Genomic DNA, 14,996 nt, shown 5'->3' with positions numbered 1-14,996 from the left:
AAAATGAAATAAAAAATTTTATGGACAAAAATCAATTTCGAATTTTTATTCGACCGGATAAAAATGTAAGTTTTTATTGTTTAGGGATTAGTTAACAATCAATCAATCAATCAATCAATTGATCAGTCATTTTATTTCAGTCAAAAATCAAAACTATTAAACGACAAATTAGCTGTGCTGCCCAAATTATCTGCATTATTGATATTGGTATTTGAATTAGATATGGTTATCATATGGCCAGTAGTTGAAACCGTTGTTGTGCTATTTGACGGGAGATGTGGAGATGGTGATGAATGAGAATGATGATGTGTTGGCCAACCATTTTCTAACGTTGGTGCCGATACAGCAAATGCATCATGCAAATTGTGCGTTGGTAATGGTGGTGATGTTATCCGATTCATTCGGTTATAATTACTATTACCACCATTTTTATTATTGTTATTCGAATTGGATGGCGATATATTACCACAAAATGGTAATGATATTTGTGAATGATTCAATGGCGGTGTAGCTGTGGAACCGGTTGCAGTTGTCGCTGATGTTGAATTAGGTGAACAACGAGAAAAACATCGATTTACAAGCTCCAAATCGCTTGTTGTAGTTGCTGTTGTCGATGGTGATGATGATGAAGAGGATGATGAATGAAAACCGTTCAATGGATTTAGACTGATACCAGATCCATTAACATTACTAGTCAATGATGATAATGATGATGAGTTGAGAAACAATTTAGTTTTCAAATCATGATTTTCTTTTTCGTAATCTAAACACATTACTGAGAGTGTATAATGAAAAATTCAAGTAATTAGTTAAAATTGAATGAATGAATGAATATAGAAATACTTACATCGTTGTTTATGCATCTGACGTTTAGCCTCTTCAAGTGTCGCAAATATTTCGGCACGTATGACTTTTTCCAATTTCAATGATGTTTCTAGCTGGGCATTTTGATCATGTATGATGGTCAATGCCGATACTAATCTATCGCCATTATTCTTGTATTCTTCGATTAACTGTTTGTTATAATAAAAAAAATAACAATCAAATAACAATTTCTTTCGAATAAAATAAAAAATGAAGCGTACCAATTCTTTTCTTCGTAATTGTTCATCTTTAGCGGATAATTCTTTTCGAAGATTGGCCAATTCGATTTCGAAATCTCGTTGCTTTACACGACAATTGTCCGAACAACCCATTGTCGACGAACGTGTATTAGCGGCGGCTGCTGCTGCTGCGGTAGCCATCGCTATTTGTCGTGCTGCATTTTCTTCGACTTGTTTAGCTTTCTTTTCCGAAACTGTCTGCATTTCAATTGATTGTTTTGATCTTTTTTTCTCATCATCCAATTGTTTTTCTAATTTTTGTATAGTTTGTCTATCCTGTTGTTTAGCTTGCAAATAGTTTTGTATTTTTTTTTGTAAATGTTCAATATCTTGCTGATAATTTGCAATAGAATTTCGAAAGATTTTCTCTTCATTACGAAATGTTTCCATCTGTTTTCTCAAATCGGATTCACATTGACGTATTGTTTGTAGATCAGATTTCAATCGAAGATTATCCTGTTCCATTTTCCAAATATGATCATCTTTTGTTTTGATCAATTCCAGTGTATGACTTAGATTAGAATCTATTGTCGACATTGCTGTGGTATTGTCGCCAATTATAGATCCATTGTTTCGTTGATGATGACTATTAGATTTACTTTTTTTTCCATTCGCCATTTGAATTTTATTTAAATCTTTGGACGTCGATTTTATCAGATTTAAATCACTGGTTGAATCAACATTTATGCACTGGCTATTCATACGTTTCACTGAAGAAATTGACACTTTATCCATATTTTCTGATTGATCACTACTCTTTTCCGGTTTATTTAAAAATTCATTTGAAAAATCTTCATCACTATTTGATTCGGTAGATTTTGAACGATAATGATGCATATGATGATTCTTGATTGATTTATCCAAATCACTTGCAGTCATCGATCGTTTACGAACATCATTCGATCCATTTATTGATAAATGATGCAGATGATCATGATTACCATTGGCAATGGGACAATCTGATGATTTCATCATTTTGATCTTATTATTATGAATGACCATTGATGATTGATGTTTGAAGATCATCGAAAATCGTTTATATAATACTTGTGGAGATAATGAACATAAAATGTAAATGATGGCCATTCGATAGAAATGCAATATCCGGCTAATCGTATGGAAAAATTGTTTTCCAATATTCACGATCAGCCCATTGATAATGTTGGCCCAGGATTTTAATCGTTGAAGCCATCTACGATGAAATCGCCCATATGGTTCATTACTATTAATATTGTTACGACGATTAGACATTAATGATGGTTTATTATTACTGTTGCTTTCGTTGTTTGTATGAACAAATGAGATCGTATTATTCGCCATTAACATCATTCGTAATGACAATGATGATGTTGAAACACCATCATGAATACCGTTCTGTATCGACGCTCTGTTCAAATTTGATTGCTGTTCATTATGATCATTATGATTCAAAGATGTTGAGGCAATGATGGGCATTGATGAATCGGTGGTCGTTTGATGAGTTGCATCATTAGTATTGGATGTTGTTTGTGATGATATTGATGGTGGAGGTTCGATTGCCTGTTTTAATAGTGAATAATAAAAATCATTCTCTTTGGCAACGATACGTTTCCTATGTAAACGTAGACGATAATGTACGTAGGATTTACATTCGATACCGAATGTCAATATTGGATAGCCGACACTATACGAAAAAAGAAACAAGATTTGTTCAAAATTGATTAATAAATAGACAAACAATTGTTAAATATTGATTTACCCATGTGCGGCAAATGGACGACAAATCTCATATTGAAATGGCACATTTTTCATCTCTTTTAATCGTACGAATGTTTCAATCATAATTAATATAAACCAAATCATTATGGTAAACAATGTTAGGCCACGTTCCGAATACCAGCATGTAAATTGTAGCCAAACATATGTGCTTGAAGCAAAAAATAGCCATTGTATCGGCATTATATAATAGCAACACATATCGATCGTAATCGTTATGAATACATAGGAAAATAGATATGACTATTTTCATTTTTTTTGTCGATAGGTGAATGGATTTAATTAATTAAATTATCAATCAATTATATAATTATTTTTCATCAAAACTTACCATGCCCTTATATCTAAATGTCTCACTTGAATTTGAAAAAAATGCCCATAATGGATATAATAATTCGAAACGAAATTCGGATATAAAATCCAATATGATCACCAATAACCAGATGAATAAAAATTTAAAATTGATGATTACGTTCAATGGGCTGAGTATATGGCAATTGAAAAAAAAATGAAAAATAACATTCGGTATAATAATTTTATTTTAATTCTTTCTTTTTCTTTACCTGTAACCATCATTTAATTTGCTGCGTTTAGCAGCCCGTCTCAATTTGCCCGCCGTATTTCCTGATTCAACATTTCTTCTCTTCATTACAGGATATTTTTTACGAACTTGTTAAGCTGGCTAAATTTCAGAATCCACTAGAACAATGGCTAAATTATTCAGAAACAATTCCAAGAAAAAAAATTTACTTACGCTTTCTGGTTATATGAATATTTTTTTTTGTTCGTTTCCAAATTTGATTTTTTTTGTAGAAAATATTTATTCGATTACAAAATAATAATTTTTTTTCAAAAAAAGTCAGAAATAAAAAAAAGCGCGTAAATTAAATTACAATGCAAAACAAAACAAAATAAATGAATTTGCACAAATCAAATGAATTTTAATACAATTAAATTGCAAAATAATTTAATAATGTAATTTTTTCTTATTATTCAAATTTGTTCAATGATGATGATGATGATTTTTGAAATCAAGAAAATTCACAAGAATTCACATAATTCATCAGCAAATATAAAAGCAACAAGATCAAAAAAATTCTTACGAAAAAAAATGCATTCGTTTAAAGAGGTGCTGTGCGTTTAGACAAAAACAAACAAACAAGAAAATTATTCTACGAAAAAAAAACAAAACAAAAACAAAATGATATTCTTTATTTTTTTGCGGTTTGTTATCATATCACACACACACACACATTAATTATTACGTGATGTGATATATGTGTGTTTGGGTAATTTTTTCTTTTTGATGCTTGCCCACCAAACAACATTGAAACATGTCTACATAATACACACACACCATTATAATATCATTGAGAAATTTTCAATTCTATCGAGCCATCATTCTATATTGGCTCCCATAACACACAAATATGTAGCGAAGAAAAAAAAACATCACACAATGTATACAATACAACACGAGATTGAGTTAATTTCCAGTTTTCGAGACGACTCAAATAGTGTTTTTGTTTTTGTTGTTGTTGTTGGTTGGGTGAAAAAAAGTCGTGGCGAAAATAAATTTAGTTTTTTTTTCTGTTTCTGGACTGGTCGTTTTTCGGGTTATTTGATTGATTTTTTTTTTGTTGTTGGTTGGTTAGTTGATTAGCTACTTCTTCTTCATTCATTCATTCATTCGTCTTCTATAGTTTTTTTCTGCTTCTTTGTATCCAAAAATAATAATTTTGTTCTGTTCATTTCGCTACAATGCTGCTACTTGTTTTTTTTTGCTCATTGATAAATACTGCTACTTTATTTGAAAATTTCTTCTTTTTCTTCATTTCTAATAGTTTTTTTTTTGATTTTTGAATCATAGATGGCCATACTGTTGATTTTTTTCTTTTTTTTGATTAAGAATTTTTTTTTTAATTTTTATATGACAAATTGAACAAATTAAAAAAAAACAGCAACAAACAAACGAACAAAATATGAAATAAAATATATGAGAATATTCAAAACTAAAGAAAAAACAACGATTCCATTATTGATAACGATAAAAAATTTAAGAATGAATGAAAAAAAGAAAAGGATTATTTAGAAAAAAATATCTTAAAAATAATGTTGTTCCAGATTCGAGTAGTGTTTTTGTTGTTTTATGGCTTACAAAGGAAGGATACTTAATGTAAAAGTGTGTGTGTAGTAATAATGATAATGATGATGAATAGTAATAGTACTTGGTAGTAATTTCTTTTTTGTTGAAATTATTTTTTCCATGGACCATATTCTCTCCACAATTCATAATTAATTTCTGGCATTGTTGCACAAATTATTTTTGGATTCGTTTCGGATGGTCGAAATTGTGGATTCATTTGTACTGTTTCAGCATCGGTTGTTTTACACATTAAATTTGCCAATGATGCTGTCTGTCGGATATTATTTAATTGATCTGTTAAATTACAACAAAACAAAAAACAGTTATATTATCTGTTTCATAAATGTAATGATAAATATCATACCAATACTGAAACTGCCAGCTTCTCCACCATGTTCAAAATAGAATCGATCACCAAATTTCCAATGATGAAATTGAATGCCATTCAAACAACCAAATGTTGGTCCTAAAATCGAGCCAAATGCTTTGGTCTCCGATAAACCACCGATAAAAAGATCAATGTCACGGAAATCACTGATTTTTTTCAATATTGAAAAAATAGTTAATTTTTTTCAAAGAAGTTCAACACGCTAAAAACTTACGCATAAATAGCTTGTAATTCTTTAATACGACGATCCGGTATGAATCGAATCAAATCTTGCCAGCTTTTAATCTGATATCCTGTACAATATTCAAGGAAATAAACATAAGCAGGAACACCGTGTTCACGACCACGATTCGTATTGATAGCAGGCAAATCAATGATTTGTGGATTACGCGGATTGAAGAAAAGGAAATTTTTAACATCACTAACAACGAATTGATCAACTGAATTATCCGGTTCTTCAACAAGACCTCTTAGGATACCGTTTGTATTACCGGCCCATATGTCGGACATTTCAAAGAATTTATTTCTCAACAAGAATGAATAAGATGGTGTTTGTTTGTTGATCACATTGAATAATGAAAATACTTGTGAATGTCCCATACGAAGACTTGCTACAGCCACTGATTGTATAGTTGATGGATCAATTGTTGGATCATATTTACTATAACCATCAGGTAAGATTTCCAAATCAAAATATTTCATCAATTTTTCACCCAAAATTGAAGGCATATATTCGCCAAAATGAATTTTTTGTACTTCACCAATCAAAAGTCGTCTGAATAAAAAAATATTAAATATTATTCGAATAATAAATAAAAGATTTGTACCTGGCTTCCTGGAAAAGAATTTCATCATCCCAATGTGGATTAATAATGGCCAATGCTTTAGCATGCATATTATGACGACGACGTAACATAATGTGAATAGAATTGATACCCGGATTTTGATTACCACGAATACCATCACCAGTATGGTAACAGGTTAATTGTGGATTACTTAATGGTTCATTACATGGTGTAAGATCTAATGTATCTTGTTCTTTAGGCAATCTTCGTACAGGCAATGTATCATTACCCATTAAATCAAGTGAACCACGCATAAGACCTTAATTAATTAGATATGAGAGAAAATGAAAGCTGAAATTGATTTAGACAATCGAACATACCCATTTGAAATTTTCTTAATGTTAATGAATCATCTATAAGATTACCACCATAAAGATTGGAAAGATCCAATACTTGTGTTGCAACGTTTAATTGATCACGTGGACCTATTGTAAATGTAATAAAAATATTGATTTAATGTAAGAATAAATTGTTTTTCAAATGAATCATATTACATACCGAGACTACATGTATTACAGGCAATAGATCGTACAGTGTTAATACATTGTTGATTATTAAATGAAGCTGTTGCTTCATCTTGTGGAAAATTTGTTATTGGAACACATTCCGGATGAACAGTTGCATTTGGTATTAGACAACAATTGATTGCCAAACCAAGATTTTGTATTGTACGGAAATTATCATGTACCATAAATTGTCCCCATGCCATATTCATACCGGATAGATTAGGATCCGGTACAAGAATATCCGGAATTAAAAATTGTGTAATCAAACGTGGACTTGGCAATGGTGCACCAGTAATTGAAACACGTGGTTGATTAATACCATCTGAATAATCTGGTGGTAATAATCGACGATGACAATGAAATGAGGAACCCCAATTAGGAAAAGCCAAATTATTACAACGTCCATTCATTAAACGATATTTATAATTTGGATCACAATGAATATCATTGGATTCAGATTTATCAATATTACAATATTCTTGATTTAGATTCGTATTTTTTGGTATTCTTATTGTTGGCAAAATTGCTGCCGTATTATATTTATTAATACATTTTCTAATGGAAAGGAAAAAAATGATAAAAAATTGATAATTTTGTAATCAAAAGAAAATAAATGAACATTAAATTGATCGACATTGAATTCTGAATTCACATTTCTATTTTCTATGTGTTTTCACTGTTTGAATGTCCAACGAATCAACAACAAAATCGATTTGGAACAAATAAAAAAAAAGTTAAAAATAAAATGCCCAGTAGCCATTTTTTTTCAGATAGTAATTGTTCGAATGGAACAATTGGACAACAACAACAGCAACAAGAAGCTCAAAAAGATATTGACCATGGAAATAGAAAAAATGTGAAATTATTATTATTAATGGTCATTGATGTTTATGAATGAACATCAATGAACAAAACAAACAAACAAAACGAACAAAACAAAACGAACGAACAAACACAACACGATTAACCAATTTAGATTTCTTTTATTCAATTCACTTATTATTATTATTATCATTCAAATTCGAATGATTGTAAAATCAAATTTTTGATATATTCAGTTAACAACAACAACAACAAAAACTTAACTAAACAAATAAAGAAAACAATAACCACATACGAATCTATTTCAATCTGTTTCTGTTCTAATTTTGAATCTAAAAATTATTCAAATAATGACCAAACTTATGACAAAAAAGTAAAAGAAGAAAAAAAAAACACTAAACGATTGAAAAGAAATGATACAATTTTTTTTCCAAAATGGATTGATTCATTGAAATATGATAATGAATGTGTAATGAATGAATTCTTTTTCTGTTCAAAAAACAAATGATGAAATATTCATACATTGATGATTGTTGCATCAAGTTGATTGAATCCAGAGGGGGAGAGGTGGTGTGGGGGAAAAGAAAGAAAGAAAACGATGAAGAAAACGCCCTAGAAAATTGTTGTCGTACAGGATGTAAATATTTGACATTGAATTTTTCAAATTTATAAATTAGCATTTATTTTTTTTTGCCTAACTTATATATTGAATAAAAATGTTCAAGCCTAATTATTATTGATCTAACTGGAACAAACTGCAACGAATTGAATGATTCAAATTGAGTTTTACTTTGAAAAAATGTAAATGAATTTTCGATTTAGTTTTTTTTTTTTGTTGGCGTTCTTCTTTATCGTAAATCGATTGATAGACTCAAAATTCCAAAAAGAAATCTAGTTTTTTAATGTGGTCAATCTAATCGACTAAAAATAATTTCAATTTTCCTTGAAACAAAAACAAAAAATGAAATAGAGTTAAACAACAAAAACAAAAATTGACAACAGACAAAAAAGATTTATTCAGAATAACTGACACATTAACAGTAATCCCACACACCTACACACACACACATATTCAATTCATTGTTCCTTATTTGCTTGATTTTCATCAAAATGATGATGTTTATATAATGTGAAAAAAAACAAAAAATTTATAAGATTTTTATGAAATTGAATTTTTTTTTGAGTTTTTAATTTCAAACACATCACACACACACACTCAGCAGGTTACTCTAAATAATATTGTAACGATGAAAAATAATAATAATAATTGTTTTCATAATCATTCCAGAGTTCCATAATAATCATCATCATATGAGACATGCATGAATCGTGAAATTAATTTTCATCTTTATTTTTCAATTTTACTGAATGATTCGCATCTCAAAAACAAAAACAAAAAAATAAAATAAATAAATTTTTTCCGAATGATAATGAAAGTAATTAGTTTTGTTGTTGTTGTTGTTGTTGTTGTTGTTCAAATGATTAAACAGCCTTCAAACGAAAGAAGAAAAAGAAGAATAAAAAAAGGTCGGAAAAAAACATTTTCAAGATAAAATTGTGGCCTAATCCATTGTCATTAATCAATCAATCAATCAGATCAGATCAAGTTAAATCAATCAATCAATCAATCAATGGTTGATTGATCAAATGGACAGAATGATAGAAAAAAAATGAGATCAAGAACATACATTCATCATTGAATCGACGACAACTCGTAAAAAAAACTTACGAAAAAGAAAATTGCAACATTACAACGATGTTGTAGATCAGTTTCGCCTATTTTTGTTTCTTTTATTCAAATGTGAATCTCATTCTTTCTCTCTCTCTTTTTTTTTTGTTTACTTTATATTTTTGCTTTTCGATCGATACAATTGGTGGATAAAAAAAAATTTATTGATTAGTAAGTTAGGTAGATGTTGCCATTTTGAGTATAATATTTCGTCACGGAACATTTTGGTTATTTTTTTTTGTTGTTAGTTATGCTGCCACCAAAATGAAATGAATAATGATAATCGCCACGCAAACATCCGTTTACATTATTTATATTTATATATTTTGTTGTTGTTGAATATTTGCAGAAACGGAACAAAAAATCCGATCAATATTTTATATCGAAAGAAAAAAAAACAATTTGGTCAAGTTATTATGATCAAATTGAGATCGATTATTGATTGATTGATTTCTTTCAAATAGATATTATAATCAAATTGTTGACAACCGGATCGTATTATTTTGAGTGTTCTTTTTTTTCTTAAAAAAAAAAGAATGAAATCAAATGAAATTTTCATTTCTTCTCAATATATTTTTTGATAATATCATTATCATTATAAATCATTCAGAAATGACAGCAACAACAAAATAAAAAAAACAAAACCAAAATAAAAATGAAGTTTAAAACGGGGAATTTTATTTTAAAATTCCTCGAAAATCCGATTGTACATACATTTTATAACGATATTATTATTTTTTCATCATCATCATCATCATCGTTTCAATTGTAGGTAATTGTTATTATCATCATCATCATCATCATAAGTGTAGAGTTTTTTTTTGAAAAATTTTTTTCTTTCCGGGTTAATCGAAAAATGTTTCGCTGGATAATAATAATCATACAAGAAATAAAAACAAAAGAGAAAAGACAAGAGACGGTTGTCATTTGTTGTTGCTGTGTTTTTGTTTTGTTTTAACTTCGTAAAACACACACACACACACAATCCTTTGTGGAACTTTGTGCACCACATCATATATACAATACAAGATTGATTCAGATTTTTATTTTTACTTTTTTTGTTGTTGTTGTTGAAAACATTCAATGACCGCCGTCCACAACAATCAATGATTTTATGTTGTTGTTTTTTTTATTCATTCTTAATAATTCTATTCTCTATTTGATAATTAGACTTAAAAAGTAAGAAATTGCTTTCGAAAATGTTTTGAATCAGGATGCTTATGATAGATAGATAGAAAACAACGAATCTTGATTATTATTATTATTATTATTATTTTTCTCACTTGTATATATCCTATCACATATTATCGTCATTGTTGTTGTTGTTGTTGTTGATAATGATGATGATGATCAACAACGATTATATCTTAATATCTTAATCACAAATCTTTTTTTTTGTGTATAAGTGATGATGTGATATTTGTGTGTGTGTATCGTTGTATTGTAGTTCCTTTTGGAAAATAAAAAAAAACTAAGCTTAATGGCAAACGTATAAATCTTTTTTTTTCCTGTATGTGTCATATACTATAAATCATTTCTGATGATGATATATTTCTGATGGATTTTTCTTTTTCTTTTTTTTTTTTGATGGCTGCTTTTCAATCAATGTTTCAATGTTTGACCCTAATGAAAAATTATATATTTTCATTTCACACAATTATGAGAAAAAATATATTTCAAAAACATATAAGTTGAAGATTGATTGAAATACTTTCGTTTTTTTTCAAGTTTATGGGATTTTTGTTCCTATCTTGTTCTTTTTGAGCAATCGACTTAGGCAATGTGTTTTTATTATATTTGTTTTATTATTATTATTTTCAATTTTTCATTGTGGATTTTTATGTTTCTTTTAGTTTTGTCAAATCAATCAAATATTTTGCGAATTTTTCGATGATTTTTAATCAATGATATCATTGATTATAATTAAAATAAATTCACTTACTTGCTTGTTAAATATTGAGTAATAAATTCATTGAAACGTGCTTGAAGTAATGCACCAAAAATATATGCACTAAAATTCAAACCACGTGGATCGATGGCTAAATATTGTTGATTAGCATTTTCATATAATTGTATCTGTTGTGATGCAAATGAAATAGCTTCATTAATATCATCTTCAGTAACTGTTGAACCATCATGTATAGCATGATTATTTGGACATAATGCACCAATAGTCATATCATTTGATAAATAACGTGTATAAATACGTGCCAATTCGGGTGAATATTCACGTTTTGAATTATAACGACCAACCGATATACCCGATACTAATGGTGTACTGAGGTCCATTTTGGCTGGAAATGCACTTGTATAGACTGATAAATGATCAACATTTGCTGGCATATGGCTAATATGTGATGTATGAGCAGAAAAACCATAAACCATGGCAATTATAAATGTTATGGCAATTATTGCCATTCTTATGAATGAACTGTTCACAGCCATTTTATTATTTTTGAATATTTTTTTCAGGTTTTCAATCAATTATAAATTGAATCAAAGGATACGTACAAATTAAGCTTGCACAAGCATCTGTGCAAGCGATACACAAACACACAACTTAACACAAAGCACTTTAACTGATATAAACTTTCAGAAACAAACAAAAAAACCGAAAAGAAATTCTTGAACAGAAAAAATCTCAAAGAAACAATTTTTTTAGCTAAACATGTCTTTTATATATATTCGTTTACGTATTCTATCATCATCATCGTCATAGATTTGAATTGTTTTTTTTTGGATTCGAATTCAAAATTTTTTTGAAAATAAATTGAGAGAGAGTGATAGAGAACAAAGTAGGAAAAAAAAGTCGAGCATCCAAACAAAAAAAACCAAGGAGAAATAGTTTGGCATTTCTCCTGTTCTCTCTCTCTCTTACATACTAGGCTAGACTTTTTCTCTTTCCTTTCCCAAGTAATTTCATCATTGATTCCAAGTTCCAGTTGTTTTTTTTACAATTCAAAATTCGTTGTCTCTTTTACTTTGTTTACTGCTACTTTAAGATTTTGAATTCATTTTCATTTTCATTTTTTCTGAAAACATTTTCATATCGAAATTATACCAACAACTAACAATTCGCAAACCCTTTACGTACATATTATAAATGGAATATTCGATTGTTCCAGTGTAAAAAAAAAGATTTATAATTAGATTGAAAACTTTCAAAAACTTGCTCAAAATCATTCATTTTTGTTTTGCATAATTCATATTTTCATTGAACAAAAAAATAATGTTAATAAAATCATTTTTCTGCTTTTTTGATGAATGTCCAAAACAAGAAAACAATTCTCATTTACATTTGTTTGACAAGTTTATTTCATTTGCCTATATAATTTATTTATGGATAATTTATTCAATTGGTGGTGTGGTGGTGGGGGAAAAAATAGCCTAAAATCAATCTCAATTTTCACTTTCATCATCTAATTAACACAATATTAATTGACTATTTTGTTCGTGATTATTCGAAATAATCAAAAAAATTCTTAATCAATTTTGTTTTTTTTCATCCAAAATTTGAAAACAACGACAATGATGGCTTACGAATAAAGTGGGCTACACCTACTTGAAAATTTGTGTGAAAACTTTAATCTTTTAAAACGATAGGAAGAAAAATGAAAATTGTCTAATCTTGTTTTCATTCCTTCAAAGTCATAAATGAAAAAAAACGATGATGATGATGAATAGATATAATAATTTAAATGGATCGAACTCATACACTAGGATTGACAACCAGAAGCAAAGTAGTAGCTATTAGATTTTGTTTTGGGATGGAATAATTGCTGAAAACAAATTTTAGCCGGTATAATATTAATCCGAAGACAATACACTCCTAGAATTTTTGTTTTTCAACTAAAAATAAATTCATTCAACTCATTCAGATCAAAAAGAGACATATGCGGATAAAAGTATCATATATGAAGATTTGATGATAAAATGAATTGAAATCGAAATGCGGAAAATAAAAATTTTCAACAAATTCACATCCATATTATCATTCATTTGTCTCTCACTTACTCTCTTTCTCTCTGTTTTTGTTTGTATGCAAGTAATTATAACAAAACTTAAATGACTAATTTGGACTTGAATGAATCGTATAATAATAATGATGATGATGAACATAGAATTACGTTTTGTAAAAAAAAAATCTTCAATAGATATCTAATTGACTAGAGTAGGTTAGTGATGATAATGATGATGATAAATGATAGGACCATAATGTTTTTTTTTTTGTTATTGTTTTCATTAAAATCATCATTTAGTTTCACACAACAACAACAAAAAATTGAGAGACACAATTTTAGATTGGGTCATATCATTAGTCTGGAGTCTGATGATGGGCGTCGGTTCGGCATATTTTTTCGGCTACCTGATTTTTTGTTTTCTCCCATTTCATTCATTTCATTTTACAAATCATAATAGAAAAATTCATAACTTTTATAAAATAATTTGACAATTTTTGTTGTTGTTGTTGTTGTCTTAAATAATATAATTATACATCATCAACGTCATCATGATATGTGTGACAAATGAATTTTTTATTTTGTTTAAAATTTTGTATTTTGTTTTGTTTTATATATGTTATATTCTTCACGCAATGTTTTATTAATGTTTTTCTGTTTCTTTAAATTCATTCATTAACTGAATTAATCATATTTAATATAAAAAAAACACCGCTAGGTTTGGCCATTTCAATGGTGACATTATCGATTATTATTATTATTAAAAACAATCTCATTTTTGGATGTGATTTATAAATCATTTCGAAAAAAATTAATACAAAATGATCACATTTTTTTTCTTGATTATTACAACTCATTATTCAACAATGATTAAAAATGCCATTGAATTATTAGCCTGAATGAATGAATAAATACTGTGAAAATGTGAACAAATCAATCATTCGATCAATCAAATTGATTGATCGAATGATCAACAAGAATAAATAAATTTTACCACATACATAGAAAATAAGAAATAATTTATTATAATTATTTTCATTTAAATATTTTTTTGAAAAAAAGCTTTGAATGATTTTTTTTCCCATTGAATTCTCATTGATCAAGGCAAAATGATTATTATTCAAGTTTTCATTTGATGAATTGGTTGAGATATAGAAAATGGAATTTTTTATTTTTTTGATGTGTTCTTTGATTTCATCATCAACTTGACAATTACAGAAACACACATACACACAATTGATACACACACCAAAGGTAGCTAATAAACAACAAATTAAACATGATTTGATACATGGAAATTGTAGGTGTGTGAGTTTTTTTTTTGGTAAGGAATAGAAAATCCTTGAAGAGATTTTTTTCTTTTAGAAAAAAAATGTATCAATTAATCAGCAGTTTGTTTTCATTCCATTGGAATTTTTTTTTTCACTTGGAAAATTTTCCAATTGAAAATGAAATGTTCATTTTCTCGTGGCACACCTTGATCAAGTTTTCTTGAATTTCTTTTCCTTGTTGAATTTGTTGTTGTTGTTGCTGTTGATAATATTCTTATAACCATGATCCATAACCAAAGGTTATCAGTTATTTCAAACATGAATATTTTTTTTTTGATATCTTTATAATTACATAATTTTATTGATTTATCAATCAAATTGCAGAAAAAAATATGAAATTTTTGCGGTGGTTTTTTTTCTTGTCAAACAAAATTCATTTCGAAATTTTTTTTTATCAAATAGTGAAACAAAA

At 28.2% G+C, this 14,996-nt stretch overlaps 2 protein-coding genes across 2 annotated transcripts; both read right to left on the bottom strand.

Annotated features, from left to right (window-relative positions):
- Window positions 1-16: 16 nt before the first annotated feature.
- Window positions 17-4,665, bottom strand: LOC113789646 (macoilin-1-like). The gene is made up of 7 exons (XM_027339213.2): window positions 3,613-4,665; window positions 3,422-3,557; window positions 3,190-3,340; window positions 2,842-3,101; window positions 1,086-2,766; window positions 848-1,013; window positions 17-775 (listed from the first exon to the last, which is right to left on the bottom strand). The coding sequence occupies exons 2-7, from the start codon at window positions 3,505-3,507 to the stop codon at window positions 141-143; spliced, it is 2,979 nt and encodes a 992-aa protein (XP_027195014.1). The 5' UTR covers window positions 3,508-3,557; window positions 3,613-4,665; the 3' UTR covers window positions 17-140.
- Window positions 4,666-5,096: 431 nt separating this feature from the next.
- On the bottom strand, window positions 5,097-11,926 carry LOC113789817 (peroxidase-like). The gene is made up of 7 exons (XM_027339405.2): window positions 11,237-11,926; window positions 6,736-7,298; window positions 6,558-6,662; window positions 6,220-6,496; window positions 5,607-6,167; window positions 5,369-5,538; window positions 5,097-5,298 (listed from the first exon to the last, which is right to left on the bottom strand). The coding sequence occupies exons 1-7, from the start codon at window positions 11,737-11,739 to the stop codon at window positions 5,114-5,116; spliced, it is 2,364 nt and encodes a 787-aa protein (XP_027195206.1). The 5' UTR covers window positions 11,740-11,926; the 3' UTR covers window positions 5,097-5,113.
- Window positions 11,927-14,996: the final 3,070 nt, after the last annotated feature.

The sequence above is a fragment of the Dermatophagoides pteronyssinus genome, unplaced genomic scaffold (assembly GCF_027571235.1).
Source record: "Dermatophagoides pteronyssinus isolate colony J.1.1.1.1 unplaced genomic scaffold, Derpt_VIB-CSIC_2022.12 sq0005, whole genome shotgun sequence".
NCBI lineage: Eukaryota > Metazoa > Arthropoda > Arachnida > Sarcoptiformes > Pyroglyphidae > Dermatophagoides > Dermatophagoides pteronyssinus.
The sequence above is the reverse complement of the archived record's forward strand: the minus strand, read 5'-3'. Positions and strand labels throughout refer to the sequence as shown.